Here is a 16,070-nt window from a genome sequence, read left to right on the forward strand (position 1 = left end):
GTCTGCCAGAAACAAAGTGCTCCTTTAATAAGTGACAGGGTTGCCTGAGCTGTACAGATGGCAAAATCTAGTTACAGTCGGAATTAACGCTGTTGTAAGGTAAATGTATATGTCAGCATTAAAGAGCTGACGTCAAAGTCTAATATCAACACTAATATCCCCCTCAGTTGTTGCAATACATGCTCTTCAAATGATAGGAAATTTACATTCATGTTTTGAAAGACCATTTAGCAGCATCCGTTTTCCTGTACAGAACAGGAGAGGGAGAAGACCAACAGATTAGTCATGTTTCCTGAATGCAGTCTGCCACCTTGTGCCCAACTACTTAAATTACACGGTGTATTTAGTGTTTGGTTTATCTGAACGAGAACTACTAGTATTAATGTATATCTTTTATATTTCTCTGAATATGAATCCGATATATTCCTTTAAATTGTAATTTATTATATTATTAAAATGGATGTGGTCTTATATCTAAGGGCTGATGTTGATATTGATTATCAGCTTTATTGTGTAAAATAGCTCATTGTAAATAAGTCAAAAGTCCAAAGGAGAACACATTCAAGGCAGAGGGCAACAAGGGGGGGTATTGCTGCAAGAAGCCCATTTAGATGTAATTATAAAACTCTCTAGATTACATGCACCTCTGCAGTTGCAAAATGGGAGTTACAAATCATATTTGAAAGGTCGGTTTACAAGTTGTGGTCATTTTCATTCAAAATTTGAGATTTTATGTTTGTTTGTTTTTCTTAACTTTATTGTTTTTTTTTAATGAAATAAAATTGACAAAAAATAAATAAATAAAATAAAATAAAATTTTGTTGTAGCCTTGGTGAAATTGCTCATTTATTTATTTATTTGAAGTGCACATCCAAGAGTACAACATGCGCAACAAGTGTATTTTAGAGGTTTTTAAAATGTTATTCATATTATTATGCAACTAATAATTTACCCATATTTTAAATATTTTGCATGATACAGATTGATATATTTGCTTTATTGAAAGTGGTCATTTAATTCAACGTGTCTGTGCATTGTTGACCAAAGCTGAATTAGATTTTAATATAGGCTTACCGTGGTGTTGCCCTTTCAGATGTCCTGTATTTCTAATGTCCCTGAATGCAACAAGGCGTGATGCGTTCAACGTTCTGGTGAAACGCGTCACTGCCACCGCCACCATGTTGAATCAGGAAGTGGGCAGAGTCGAAGCAGGAATCCCGAAGCCGAGCTTAGCGAAAACGGCCGTCTTTATTTGATCGGGTCAAACCATTTCACTTTTTCTTCACCTTTTCAAACATCAGAGGTTGCATGCTGCGCAGCTCTCTGGCTGGTCGAGGTAGGCGCTCTTCCAAGCATTTGATCGTTTTGCAACACCAGCTATGGCCGCTCTCACGCACAGAGCCTCGGGCCTCGTTCAGCGGAGGACCGAGGCCATTCGCAGCGCCGCCGCCGACAAGGAGAGGGAGTCCGACGGGGAGGAGGACGAGGTGCGCCGCGGGGAGGAGGAGGACGACGACAAGGGCGACTCGAAGGAAACGAGGCTCACACTGATGGAGGAAGTGTTGCTGCTGGGCCTCAAGGATCGAGAGGTGAGGGACTGTTTTTCTAACATGTTAACGTCATGAAGTTGACCCCAAAACAAAAAGGTTAACTAGTCAATGTTAACCACTGAAGCAAAGTATGGGGGAAAAAAGTCCTATTTTAAAGCTTGTTTGAAGTTAAAGTTGTATGTAAACATGCCACAAAACGCCGTGCTAACATATATAATGCACAAGCTGCATTTTGTTGTTGTTTGTAAGTAGCTGAACGACTCGCTGAATGAAAGCAATTATCCCAAGTTAAGCCAATTAACGTGTTTACTTTTCTACGTGGCTCTCTTAGCTGTCGTTACCTGGGCAGGTTTTTTTTTTTTTACTCCAACCATGTCTTAAAACTTTAATACCAACACGTCAGCTAAGTTAACAAACGCTGCACCTTGGCTGTGCATTTCTCCCCCTCCTCCTCCTCCTCCTCCTCCTCCTCTCAGGGCTACACGTCTTTCTGGAACGACTGTATTTCTTCCGGCCTTCGAGGGTGTATGCTGGTGGAACTGGCCCTCAGAGGGAGGCTACAGCTGGAGGCCTGTGGTGTGAGGAGGAAAAGCCTGCTCTCAAGGAAGGTGAGGGTGTTCAGAAGAAGAAAAAAAAAGAAGCTGTGTTTAAATCACATTTTCAGATGTTAAGTTGTGACCTTATACCATTTTAAACAATGCACAAACAGATAGTATTTGACCATCAGGGTACATTCAGGCTAAAAAGTGTTTTTCTAAATATACCACTCTTTTTTTTTTCTTTTTTTTTTAGAATTTTCTCAGTTTTAATTTAATTTAATTAATTATTTAAATAATTAAAAAATGATTCCAATATCATAATTTAATTTTATTAATCCCTCGAGGGGAAATTCGTTTTTACACTCTGTCTAGTAAACATGCAAACACAGGATCCTACTGACATGCACTAATGTAGAGGCCTCAGAGTGAGGGGGCTGCCCACAGTGGGTGGGTGGGGGGGGGGGGGGGTTAGATGCAGTGCCTTGCTCAAGGGCACTTCGGCAGTGCTCAGGAAGTGGACTGGCACCTCTCCAGCGCCCAGGCCAATATCCGGACTTGAACCGGCTACCCTCCGATTCCCAACCCAAGTCCCTACAGACTGAGCTACATTTAATGTTACACATTTAATTATGTTACACATTTAATGTAAGCAATACATGAGTGTCATCAACACAACATATGTTCCTGCAGTTGGCACGTGGGACACAAACATGTTCTCTGACTCCATGAGTTGTTATTCCCGCTTGATGAATTTTCTCAGTTGGAAACGTTTTTATTTTATTTTATTAATCCAACACCAAATTACCCTTTTGTTCCTCGGATGTTCGGAGTTCCCAATTTTGGGAGTTGTTCTTCATCGTCAGTGTGTTCACAAACTTTAAGTTGTACTGTTGACAGCATGTACCCTATATATGACGTGTTTCATACCGCAGAATTAATTCAAGTCCCATGATTCTGTGTAGGAGAACTAATGGCTCCCATCATTTACCCTATTACACATTACATGCAAGCTACAGTTGACATCCAATACATGAACTCAGAAAAAGTTGTTTTTTTTGCGTGATATGACTTCTCGTTCATCAACTTGACTAGTCAGGTACCAAAAGTTTGTTAAGATTTGAGGTGACGTTTTAAAATAGTACAAGACCTTGGACACCCTTTCATCTTGTTTCTTTGAGATAAAGGATGTCACGCGGCTGGTTTTCTCACAAACAAATTCATCCCTTCACTTAGCTTTTTGCTTTAGCATGTGTAGTAAGTCTTGTATAAACAGGATGCGAATTAAGTGTAAGCCACACACACTCTATTGTTCAAATATGTCCCTTTTTTGGTGTTTGTCAAGGTGATCTGCAAGTCGGATGCCCCGACAGGAGATGTGCTACTGGATGAGGCCTTGAAGCATGTGAAAGAAACCCAGCCTCCAGAGACTGTGCAGAGCTGGATAGAGCTGCTGAGTGGTGAGATTAGCTTTTCAGAGTTTGCCTACTTAGCCATGCATTGTTTGACCTGTTGGACTTGTAAGTGACACACTCCTTTTGTTCAACATCTGATAACAACTTCATCTGCTCACATTTCCATGCTATTGTCATATTGTATGGATGTAAGCAGCGAACCAGTTTTGATTAGATACTAATTAAAATGATTAAGACTGTGTTTCAGTGTGTACTTGATGGCCTAAAAAGGATCTCATGTTTGCCTTCAGGAGAGACCTGGAATCCCCTCAAGCTACATTACCAGCTGAGAAATGTAAGAGAACGTCTGGCGAAAAATCTGGTAGAGAAAGGTGTCCTCACCACGGAGAAACAGAACTTCCTGCTCTTCGACATGACAACACATCCGCTCACCAACAGTACCATTAAACAGGTAAGGAGTGGGCATTTTCAGCTTTATAAGTAAGAGTATAAAACCGTCTCAGCCTAGTGTACCTAAAAAATTACTAATACCATTATCCAAAGTCTGCAAACATGAGGGTCACAGCCTCAGCTTTACCTGTCTGTGATTTTGACCTGGACATGCACAGTAACAGCTACATTGAATTCTGATATAGTCCAACTGAAATGAAAGGACATGTGTAGTCTGCTACAGCTAATATATATATATATATATATATATATATGAGAAATGTATGTTTAATAGTTTTTTACTTTCACAATGGAAGCATTGCCCTGCCAGAGAGTTATTGTTTTATTCATGTAGCTGAGAGCTTATCATACAGCCAATGATAAGAAAAGGTCATAACATCTTTTATTATTTTGCATCTCAGTTAGTTGAATGAACCCCCTAACAAACATTCAGTGGTGTAAACATTTAGTGTTCATGTAAAAGAGCTAGCTAGCTTTAGAACATTGATTATCTTATTCAATTATATGTAAATACCACAGTCAAACACAGACACACCCTCCAACTGCCACAGAAAGAGGATATGAGATGAGATGAGATTCAACTTTATTGTCATTACACATATACAAGTATAGAGTAACGAAATGAGGTTTGGCATCTCACCAGAAGTGCAAATAAGCAGAAAGTGCAAGAGTCTGTGCTATGTACAGTAATTACAAAATTTACAGATGTAGACTAAAAAAAGTGAATTATTAGGTATATATGGATGGCTGGATTAATGGGATGCTATAAATATAAATAAATGCTATAAATATAAGTGTATTCTTAGGATTATAATATACAGATTAAGGTGCAGTGAGCATGCTATACTAGTTTACAGATAATATAAAGAATATGGACATATGAGCTGATAACCAAGCTATACATTTGCCTTCACATTAGTTTAAGTGCAAAAGGGAGAAATAGATGTCATTCAAATTAATGGCCTAAGTGGTACTGCTTAATGGATCAGAAAAAAAAAGTGATTTTTGAGCACAACAATACTTATTAATACTAATTTAAAAAATATTTTATCAAATTCTTTTAGCTTTGGTGTTGTTTATCCTTTGTTTTAACATAAAGCTTCAACGAGGAGATAACCCTCTTATGTCAGCATAACGACAGGTTAGCATTAGCTACAACAAGATATATAGCATTTAAGTGAGTATTAGGGCAGCTGGTTGGAAGATGTTTTACCTTTTGAATGGAGCTACGCTATCTTTTTTTTAATGCTAAACTACGCTAATTATCTGCTGACACGTGTTGTTTTTATTCTACTTCTTTCACTTAGATCGGTGCATTTGATATATTCCATGTATACAAAACACGATTGTTGATGTGAATTTTCCACAGCGCCTCGTCAAGAAAGTCCAGGACTCCGTCTTGGAGAAGTGGGTCAACGATCCCAACCGCATGGACAAGCGCATTCTGGCCCTGATCCTTCTGGCTCACTCATCCGACGTCCTCGAGAACGCCTTTGCCCCCCTCCAAGACGAACAGTACGACCTGGGTATGAAGAGAGTCCACACTCTACTGGAGCTGGAGCCCGAGAAGGAGAGCGCCAAGCCCAACGCTAACGAACTCATGTGGGCCGTGGTGGCGGCGTTTACTAAATGAAAACATCTGATTTGTTGGACTGAAAGATCTGGCTATGGTCTGTGTTATTTAATCGGTTGAAGGACTTCAGTTAATGAGACAGACTTCACTCTAATGAGACAATCTATTTTTGGATGGGGAGCCTGTTTGTACATCTATCTTGATGACTTATTTTGGTGGTAGTCCATATTAACGCAGTGGAATCTGATCGGTGGTGGGCTTCACCAAGTAACATTTGGCTGGTTGGAGCGATCTCTTAATTAAAAAAAATAAATAAAAGACTTGACTTCTATCCTAAGGGGAAAAACCGGCCGCTGGCATCGATATACATGTAAACATCGATGTTACAAACAGATGGTCTTCTGTTCATGTGCACAACTTCAAAGAACAAAGCTGGTTGCAGCAGCAGCAGTCGTGGATATGAAGATTTCTGACTGGGGCCAAGTTTCCCTTCAACAATAAGGAAACCTCTCTCCATCACTACAAGAACAGGCCAGAATCCCGTGCTGGTCTCCATACTGTCCCCTCGCGCTTATGCAAGGTTACACCATAGCAAATCACACGGCTAACAATGCTCTTTGTACTCTGCTTTCTCCTTTTCATTCCCACATGTATTGGGACTACAAACATGGTGTTACTGTAAGAATAGATTACCTGATGTGTCTAGATTCAGTCTGCCTTCTCCTTTTTCCCTCATTTTGAGGAGGAAAGAGAGAACGCAAACTTGCACAACTTTGTTTGCTGGGTAATTTGGGCCTTTCTATCTCTTTCCCAGATGAAGACTTAAACCTTTAGTCTAACCTTTTTTTTTTTTTTTTTTTTTTTTTTTTGCAAAGGGTCCATTCTGCTATTTATGGACTGAGACCAGTCTTCCATTTGTATTTATGTTGCTTATCGATGCTTGGAGTAGATGCCATTTATCAACTATTTTGCACAGTCAGTAGCCCTGTAGATAGGTCGTAGATCATAGTTAGCAAACATGGTTAAAAAAAGATCTCACTTATTTTGTCTACAGCTATTGAGCTTTATGGTATCTTGAAATCATTCCTCTGGATATATATTTAAAAAAAAAAGCTTCTACTCATATTTTTATGGTTGAGTTCTTATGTAAAGATGCAGGAAAAGCAGCAGCTGTTGAGATGGTTCTTCTTATGATGAGCTGAGAAATGTTAGCCACAAGGGCTAGTTTGAGTTCAGAAAAGTGTCTAGTAACCCAAATTTAAAAAAAGTACAGTTCCCTACTTAATACTAGTTGTATTTTAAGTAGCCATGCAGGTGGTTTTGGTTTAATTTAGTTTTTGAGAAGTGTCAGAGAGATGTATTTAATTTTTTAGAGGCTCATCAGCTCTCCATGGAGTTCCTGTGATTAACCCAAACGGTTTCCTTTCAATGTTTTTATTTGGAACTACTTTTTTGTTGAAGTTATCACCCCTATGAAAGCCGAATGAATCACTAGGGGAGACAATATTTTGTGAAATGTGGGTGAATTAACGCCTTAAGTTTACCTTTTGCAATATTTGTCCCTGTTTGTATGTCATGTCAAAACAAGATGTTATCCCAATCTCACATGTTTTATTGTTTCATCCATGCAGACTATCAGAGGGGTTACTTGTGCCCCGGATGAATCCTCTGATAAAGACTGAAACTGTTCTACAACATGCAATCTGTTGGATATAAAAGCAGGATTGTTATTGTCTTTCTGGTCTGATGAGTGTGATCTTTGTATGCAGTTACATTATCTATGGTTTCACGGCATACGTATAGTTCTGTCTCTCTTTTCTGCCTACAAAATACCAATGGGAATGAAGAAGTGTTGAGATGTTTACAGCAGAGAAACCATGCATGCTATTGGTGGAGGGCCGGGTACTTGTGGATGTAGCTACAGAGAAAAGGCTTGTATGTAATTATTAGTCATTTTATGTGTACGATCTAAAGGAATTTAAAGAAAGGGATCTTCTCTATCCTCTATAATTATGTATGCTTTTGTATTACCACACAAAATAAAGTAAGGATCCTTTAAGTGCCTGAATTTAGCACTGCTTTGCTCCTGTTTTTATTCAGTATATCATTCAGAACGTACTGCATCTGTCTCGTATATGGTTTTCTTCTAGTGAATTTATTAAATAATCCCATACGCCATATAATATCATAAAAACCCCTCGTGCGTAGTCCCCTGTCTTTATATCTGATTGATCTGGAATGACTGCCAGGTGCATCAATTCACTTGAAACTCAAAAAACATTTCACATTTCCAGTTTCTGAAGTCAAAGGATTTGCTTTTATCAAAAATATTATTAGTAATTATTATTATTACACTGTAAACTGAAAAGGTTTATCTTTTAGTCATGATTAACAAAAAAATGCGAGGACATTGACTCTGGGGTCTGAGAGTTATGAAGGCTGCGCTTGTGAAAGGATTAGTCGGAAAGATAGGCAACCAATAAAAATAATAATTTGAATTTTGGGAATTAAGTAGGGACGTTTGATGGGAATCAGTATTGATAGTTTAATGGCTGACTTCAACCTATTGCAGTTATTAAATGTCAGAATATATATCGGCATTCGTATGCGTTGGCTGAAAGTGAAGGAAAATATCTCAGGGTAAACAGCAAAGAAGCTCTCGGATCATTTGTCCTGAATTCATTTTAAACATTGCTGTGACAAGAAAGAAGCCTTGAATGATACTCTAGGTTATTTGCAACAATGGCAGAGGAAGACAACATCATTTTAATTTACCATCCATAATGCAGGAGCTCTAAGATTGATTAAATAATTCATCTTTGCTCACAACAGCTCAGCCTTTCTTTCCCTTCATTTGAACTTTCTTTTAAAACACACACGTGAAATGATCAGTTATATTATTGGTTTTGCCATGAGAAGCAAGAAATAGTTGATGGAAACATTTGCTTATTTGTTTGTTTGACGGTTTTCCTCCCTGAATTTGGCTCAACTCCAATGTCTGCACACTAATATTGTTCTCTCATTCTTAGTCTTAGTTTTAGTCTTAAGAATTTAAGAGACCATTTGATTGGACATTTAGACCAGCAGAGGTGAGAGGTCTGAGATGAGAACAACAGCCAACAAACTGTTCAAATCTCATGGATCTTTTGATGGTCGTTGATCCAGCTCGTGATCAGTTATCATTTTAATTCCTTGAAGATATAGGTTTAATTTTAGCGAAGGTTTTCCACTCTCACTTGTTATTTAATATGTATTTTTTTGCACCAGATTGAATGTCTTCTTGTCTCCTTTGTCTTTCTGTGTTTTATGTATTAACCTGGCGGTGAGACAAATTTCTCCTTGAGGGACTGCAAAGTTGAAGTTCAGGTTCAAGTAAACATGCAGATAGAGTGGGCAGCTAGTTAGCTTAGCCTAGCACAAAGACTAAAACAGGGCTCTGTCCAAAGGAAAATGGAGCTTTAACAAAACTCTTATAACCAGTTGTTTAATCTCTGTAGAGGTGTAAAGTGACTTTCTGTGTCCCTGTTTCAAGCCTTTATGCTAAGCTATGCTAACCAAATGCTTTCACTGTTAAACTCTTAGCCCAATGATCCTATCACCAGTTGTTTATCTGTACAGAAGTGTAAAAATGAATTAATTTGCCTCTCTGTATTGAGCTTCATGCTTAGCTACCGATGGCATTTTAACATTCAGCCAACAGGGTTGACACTATCCTCTGATTTAGCTGTTAAGAGCTTTGAGCATATTTCCAAACATGCTAAATTTATGACCTAACTTTGATGACAATTGTTGGCGTCAGTCTTACTTTAATCCGTTTTCTACTTTGTCAATTATGAAACAGATTATCAGACCAGATACTGGATTGATCGAATTGCAATTATTTATTAACCACTCATGAAATTCTTCCAAAGATAGAAAGAAAGTGTTATCACAATAAAGAAAGAGTCTTAATTCTTCAGTCTTCAGTTCTTCAGTTGACATACGTTAATTAACAGAGAATAACATTCATAAATGTCCGTACATATATACATTAGTGTGTATAGAGCATCAGCATCTCCTAGCATGACTTCCATTCAGATGTTCCACTTTTGTTCCCAATAGGTCCCAATTGGTGGATCAAAAACATCCCACACATCTGGCTTCCACTGCAGAGCTCTAGTCTGGAATAATAAAGCAGTCCACAGACAGTTCACATCAAACATGTCCATCCGGGGGTTTCCGCCTGCTTACATCCACCTTGAGTGCAGCCATTTTGCCTCTAATGAGTCAATACCTGAGACTCTTCCGCTCTGGCTCTCATTGCCATTCAGTTTAGTCAAAATTCCTCTTGAAATGCTGCCACGTCCTGTTAGATTTTTGTGACAGTCTTGTAGTTCTTGATGAGAATCTCCAGCAGCTTGTATTTCCAGTCTAGTAGGTCTCCAATTTGACGCAGCTGATGTGCGCAGGCATCCAGAGTTTCAGGATAATCTGAGGGCAAAAGAGAGACAATTTGAGTATCAATGACATCACACAAGTATGCCTTTATGAAGATTAAATAAAAACATGCCAGGTTAAATAAAATCTTCTTGCTTACTCACCATGGCTAGCCATTTCTGTGACAACAATGCTCCTCAAAAGCAAAGAAAACATTTAAAAGTTCAGTTTTTCTTCCCCTCGGCGCTGTGAAAGCTCTCTGGTTGTTGTTTGACAAGAGGCAACAGGTTTGACCTATTGATAGCAGTGCCGGTGCTTAAATACTGTGTGTGACGTAACTTTGTGGCTGAGGAATCCCCGAAGGCTATAGCCAAGTTCCTCCCACACCGAGGTAGACGTCTGTGTTCACAGAATTGTTTTCTGACTCTTTTAATCAGCTGCATTATGTAAAACGTGAACCTACGTATTTTACAATTCGTAGAACACAACAGGTAGGATTACTGTGCTGTTTGTGCCAAAGGGTTTGTGTTTGCACTTTAATGAAACATATACGTGTTTAAGGACACACATGAGCGGTTTAAGGACGGTAAAAGGGGTCATATAAAGACATTACATTTTAGATGTATGGAGCCTCAAATATCAAACAATACATGAAAATATAAAAACAGGTAATTTGGTCGAAAATGCTAAAAGCTCACACAATATAAGAAACTGAATGGATACTATCACCACATCATCCAAACTCTAAACTGTCTGATGACAACTTGTGCTGGAAATTGTCACAAGAACTTTCCTTCGATGCAACTGTTGTTTGGTCAGACCTCTCTCGACTCAGGTAATTCACATTTCAAGCAGCTGGTCTGACTCAGTTATTCCTCTCAGTCCAGGATTCTTTAAAGAAGAAAAAGAAAGCAAAAGGATCTGTGTGATGACTGAAACCGCTTTTTAAACATGTATATGCTGAGTAGATTAAGTGACAGTTGGGTGTGTATGTGTGTGTGTGTGTGTGTGTGTGTGTGTGTGGGGGGGGGGGGGATCTCCCTGGGACATGATTTGGGATTATTTGAAGGTGGACGATTAAGTCTAAGTGTGCTCTCTGATTGGATCCTGACGTCCTGGAGCATCATTAATAGATGTGTATGACATGATTTGTCTTTGCTGTGACAAGCATTTTTTTACGTCATTGCTTTAATACCCGACACATTTTTTTTCTCCCTCTTTCTGTTGTATCTGCTGCTTTATTCGTAGATGTTCACTGGATTTATGCACCGGAGCATGCCTCCATGATACATGTATGCCATGTGTTTCTGTATCCTGGAAACCTAAGAGCGTGTATGGCCTTGAAAAAATACAATAACAATTTCAAAACTGGATCAAAATTGTACTTAAATTAAATAATTTTTATTTTCTTTATTTAAAACCTTGAACAGTGTTGCATTTTCAGGCAGGAAAGGAGCCACAGGGCAGATTTTAAACCTGGCCGTCTGCTCAGAGGACTACGGCCTCTTTACATGGGGCACACGCATTAACCACTAGGCTGCCTGCGCCCCACATTTTAGGAATCTATTAGAATGAATGTACTATATTAAAACATATTTGGATTGTCATTTTCAGGTTTATTTGATAATATCAGATTCTCTTCAAGTGAAATATATAGGTTTGTGAATTAGGTCACAACTACCATGGCAGGAAGTTAAAAACAAACCTCCTACAGTGTGTCATGTGAAGCAAGATTTAAGCATGACAGATCACACTGATTAAGAGAGAAGATAGTTTTAACCTCACACTTATATAATCCCATAAAGTTTTACTGTTTTTGTCAGCGTAAGAACGGACAACAACAGTTCACAGGAGCATCGGTAGCTGATTTTGTGTCCTAACGGGTGGTGATGGTGATAAGATAATCGGACATTGGGGTTGTTTGCTGAATGTAGGCCATGTAACACTAACGTCATTTTATAGATTATATAAAGACTTAAACTGCTAAATAACCAGCATGGCATGTGATCAGAAGTTATATCACGTGATGTCTGGACAACATTAAAAACAACATTTGTAGACTGAGTTCATTTTGTCATCAGAGAGGCATTTCATAAAGCAACACTGCGTCTAACTACGTCACAAACAGCAGGGCTGTGACCTTAACCAACAGAAACTGAAAACTGATAGACTGAAATTTAGCAAAGTTTGCCAGGAAAGGGCCGAGGTCTGAATATTCTGCTCAGCATGTGCATCATAAACATGTCTCAGCTTGCCTGCAGCTATCTCTCTCCGTCTGCAGAAACAAGGAAGTTCCGGGGAAATAACAGCGACTGCAGTCAGGTGATCTGAGAGACATTGGCTGGAATAGAGTAACATATGTTTGTTTTATGTAAGAAAACTGAATCATCGTGCATTGGAGTCAGTGACACACTTTTCAAAAAGATAGGGGGATTACAGGAAATTGAATACAGGAACTATATGACATTTGGGGAACCAAAACATAAGCATGACCTAAAATAACTGTAGGGAAATTCAGACTCTTTACAAGTACCAATAAGCCAATACATGTATGTAAAATATTCAATTTAAAATAAATAAATAAAGTGTAACTGAAATGTGCCAAAAGCATCAAAGGTTGAACTAGTTATTCTGAAAAATCTGTGTTCTTAATTGTATTACAATATTTGTTCATTAATGCTTATCCAGTGCACTTTTAGCTACTTTATAATATTTTTTATATATGGCTAACATTTTAAGAAAAGTGATTCCCAACCTGTAGCTCCAGACCTTAACGGTCCAATCAGAAGAAGACCTGATAAGATTAACGAGGCTGAATTTTTATCCAACCTTTGCTTTCCTCTTTAAATTGGTAATTTGATTATTGTATCTTTACAACAATAATAGAAACAGATTTAATATATATATAGGACACACATAAAGTATGCAGGATGACGAGGTAAAGAACTTATCATAATACTTACATGAGGAGCTGTTCAGCTGTTAAATATAGCACATGTTTACATGAAGGACTATTAAATGTATTCATCTTCTTTGTAAAGAGACTATATATTAAAGATATCTGTGAACATTATATTTATTGTTGAGAATGTTTAAAATGATTTTTTTCACACTGGCCAATTACATCAAATATAACAAAAGTTTGTAGGACAATAACAAAACATTATAAGTTATTTTCCTTATCCTTATTATTACATTGATTCAGTATAACTATCTATTTCTTTAACGCCACTATAATGTAACAATTCAAAAGGAAAAGAGGACAGATGTCACGTGATATGATACGATACCATATGATACAATATTATATACCATACGATACAATGCAACAAGAAATCATACAATACGATAAGATACGATACGACGCAACAGCAAATTTTACAATACGATACTTATTTTTTGTATTTACTCCTTGCCACTCCTTTTCGGACATGTCACTTAAATATTTAAGTGTCTGACCATTTCTTCTGCATTACAATTTTCACTGTTTATAATTATTACTTATGTTCCTAAATGCTCACATTTGTCTTATGTTAAATGTTTGGAATCAAAATTCAAATCAAAATCAATACGATACAATAAAACATGATACGATAAGATACGATAAGATACGATAAGAAACGATAAGATACGATACGATACGATACGGTACGGTACGGTACGGTGCGATCCGATACGGTACGATAAGATGACACGATAGGATAAGATACGTCACAACACAATACGATATGATACCATACAATATGACACAATGCAATAAGATCACACGATATGATACGATACTATGCGATGCGATACGATACGATACGATACGATACGATACGTCACAACACAATATGATATGTTACCGTACAATATGACATAACGATACAATACTTAATTTTTCATATTATATTATATTATACATTTACAATCATATTAAAAATAGGAAGCTAGCTTTATAGATGGAGAGGGGGTGGGATTTACTTTAATTTCCTTTTTGTTCAGAAAGTGTCAGACAATTTTTACTGCATTATACTTTCCACTGTTTGTAATTATTATTTTTTAATGTTCACATTTGTCTTATGTTACATGTTCGGAATCAAAATTCAAATCAAAATCAATATGATACAATATTTACACTTTTTTGTCATGGGGGAATTTGTCTTAGAGTCTTGTGCTGCTCCCAATTAGCTTTTAAATACCGTAAGTGTTTTAATACTGGAAGAAAAAAAAGTTTTATATTAGTACGTCAGCCAGGGTTTGAATGTGCGTCAGCCTCCAACAGTCTTAAAAGAAACCATGTGCAACACTGAGAGGGGGGAATAGCTCTTTGGTGAAACTTCTAACAACAAACAGACTTGTGAAATGTTGTAACAGGCCTCAACTCACAGCCTAAGATGTTATTATTGATGTTATGTTTGTATACAATTATCAAATCAATCTTACAAAGGGAGACATATAGCTTTAACTGATGCTTTAAATACCACCTTAAAGTGGAAAGTGGTGTACACTGGAAGAATTGAATTCAATCACCTCAAACTTAAAATTTCAAGAAAAATCTAGTCCATCTAAATTGCAAAAAAAAAGGTCACGAGGATGCAGAGAGCTCGGGCCTCTTCGCTGATAACAGATGTTATAAATCAGTGAGCCCTCTGTGCTTGACTTTTATTGCCACATGCTGAAGTATTATGAAGAGAGACAGAGAGGCAGAGGGTGTTTTCACTGCTCGTGTACTCTGAACAGGCTTATCAGAGCTACAGTATACCTGCACAGTTTAGTCATGTGCTTTACCTGCACGTCAACATACGGTGTGTTATTGTTGTTGTTGTTTTGATGTTGTGGAATTATCTTACATAAGATGCCTGAGGATATGACCTCATGCCTTTTTCCGATGTTTGGAAGTGGAGGAGGTCAAAAAAGGTTCCCATGCCTTTCGGGGGAAAGAACAAAGTAATTATTAAACATTTACTCTGATGATCTCTAACACTTACACAGGTTAGACGGGTTGGTTTCACCGGTTTGTCTGTTTGTCTTAAACAATCCTCTGAAGTAAGTTTAAATCATTTCAGAGAAGGTCACAAGGTTTCTTTACGCAAGTGTTTAAACACGGAATAACAAATTTTGAGAAAAACTGTGAACACGTTTTCAGTGACACTGTTAACCTCAAGATCGAGGCCACCAATGAGCCGCTGCAGACAATAAATGAACTAATGTCATTACAAAAAGTTGTCTATAATAAAGATGAAAATTCTGATGCAAGTTGACTGCAGTATTGTCCTTTTTCTTGGAAAAATAATTCAGTAATTCTGAACTCTAGTCCCCCGTTCTCCCTAAAAAAAAGTGAAAAATCGACCTTTTACAGATAATGTCTCAAACACCGGCTCATAGCGATATAGGGCCATGAGGTGTGGACTGAATGCATGTGTGTCTTAAGGTGTTATGGTTGGAATACATTTTTCATATAATTTATTTTGCACATGTGATGGGAATTTCTTAGTATTAGATTATTTTCCCACTTTATTCCTAATCATACAGCTTTCCTACCTTGCCACAAATACTGGGATTCAGTTTAAACATTAGCCTTATTTCATCTTTTTTTTGGTCATTTTCCTTATTGTGATTGTTTATTTTCTCCTGTCATTTCAGACCTTGTTACTTCACCTGACCTGCGATGAACCATAATTTCCAGTCACCTGACTGCCCAAACCTGCCACTCAACTCTTCCCACTTCCCTTCATAAATATTTTGATATACTGTATGAGGTCAAGTCACTGAAATTACGTGTGTAAAATGAAGTGATGCTTCTAACATTTTTTCTGTTAGTCATCTATAACTGCAAGATTTCAAAACCGTGAAACTGAAACTGTCCTACTTAACAAATAGACAGATTATTAAGGGTGGTTGTAAAACAGTATCTAGGCTATATCAGTATGGATACATTCTGCTTCCTTGTTAAAATAATGCATTATTTTTCATTTTTCTCTATCATGTAGTGTTTATGATTATACCTGAATAGCCAGTTCTATGATTCAAAGCATTTATATTAACTTTATATATATATATATATATATATATATATATACATATATGTGTGTAGCCTATTCATGTACGTAGGTCTTTTAATAATATGATACATTTTTGTGCAGTT

At 37.5% G+C, this 16,070-nt stretch overlaps 1 protein-coding gene and 1 long non-coding RNA gene across 2 annotated transcripts; one reads left to right on the forward strand and one right to left on the reverse strand.

The window, feature by feature from the left end:
- The first annotated feature begins 1,166 nt into the window (after positions 1-1,166).
- On the forward strand, positions 1,167-7,596 carry LOC109997145 (Golgi phosphoprotein 3). The gene is made up of 5 exons (XM_020651531.3): positions 1,167-1,589; positions 2,027-2,158; positions 3,432-3,546; positions 3,792-3,952; positions 5,321-7,596. The coding sequence occupies exons 1-5, from the start codon at positions 1,380-1,382 to the stop codon at positions 5,582-5,584; spliced, it is 882 nt and encodes a 293-aa protein (XP_020507187.1). The 5' UTR covers positions 1,167-1,379; the 3' UTR covers positions 5,585-7,596.
- A 1,790-nt stretch (positions 7,597-9,386) lies between these two features.
- Positions 9,387-10,554, reverse strand: LOC136183176 (uncharacterized). The gene is made up of 2 exons (XR_010669014.1): positions 10,105-10,554; positions 9,387-9,994 (listed from the first exon to the last, which is right to left on the reverse strand). It is a non-coding gene; the product is annotated as an uncharacterized lncRNA (long non-coding RNA).
- Between the last annotated feature and the right edge of the window lie 5,516 nt (positions 10,555-16,070).

This window comes from Labrus bergylta, chromosome 17 (genome assembly GCF_963930695.1).
Source record: "Labrus bergylta chromosome 17, fLabBer1.1, whole genome shotgun sequence".
In the NCBI taxonomy this organism is placed as follows: Eukaryota; Metazoa; Chordata; class Actinopteri; order Labriformes; family Labridae; genus Labrus; species Labrus bergylta.

Bases quoted from the DNA above. Each gene is read 5' to 3' on its own strand.
- LOC109997145 (XM_020651531.3), top strand. From the start codon at position 1,380: ATGGCCGCTCTCACGCACAGAGCCTCGGGCCTCGTTCAGCGGAGGACC. The intron at 2,159-3,431 runs GTGAGGGTGTTC...GTGTTTGTCAAG, and splicing joins AAAGCCTGCTCTCAAGGAAG to GTGATCTGCAAGTCGGATGC. The intron at 3,547-3,791 runs GTGAGATTAGCT...GTTTGCCTTCAG, and splicing joins CTGGATAGAGCTGCTGAGTG to GAGAGACCTGGAATCCCCTC.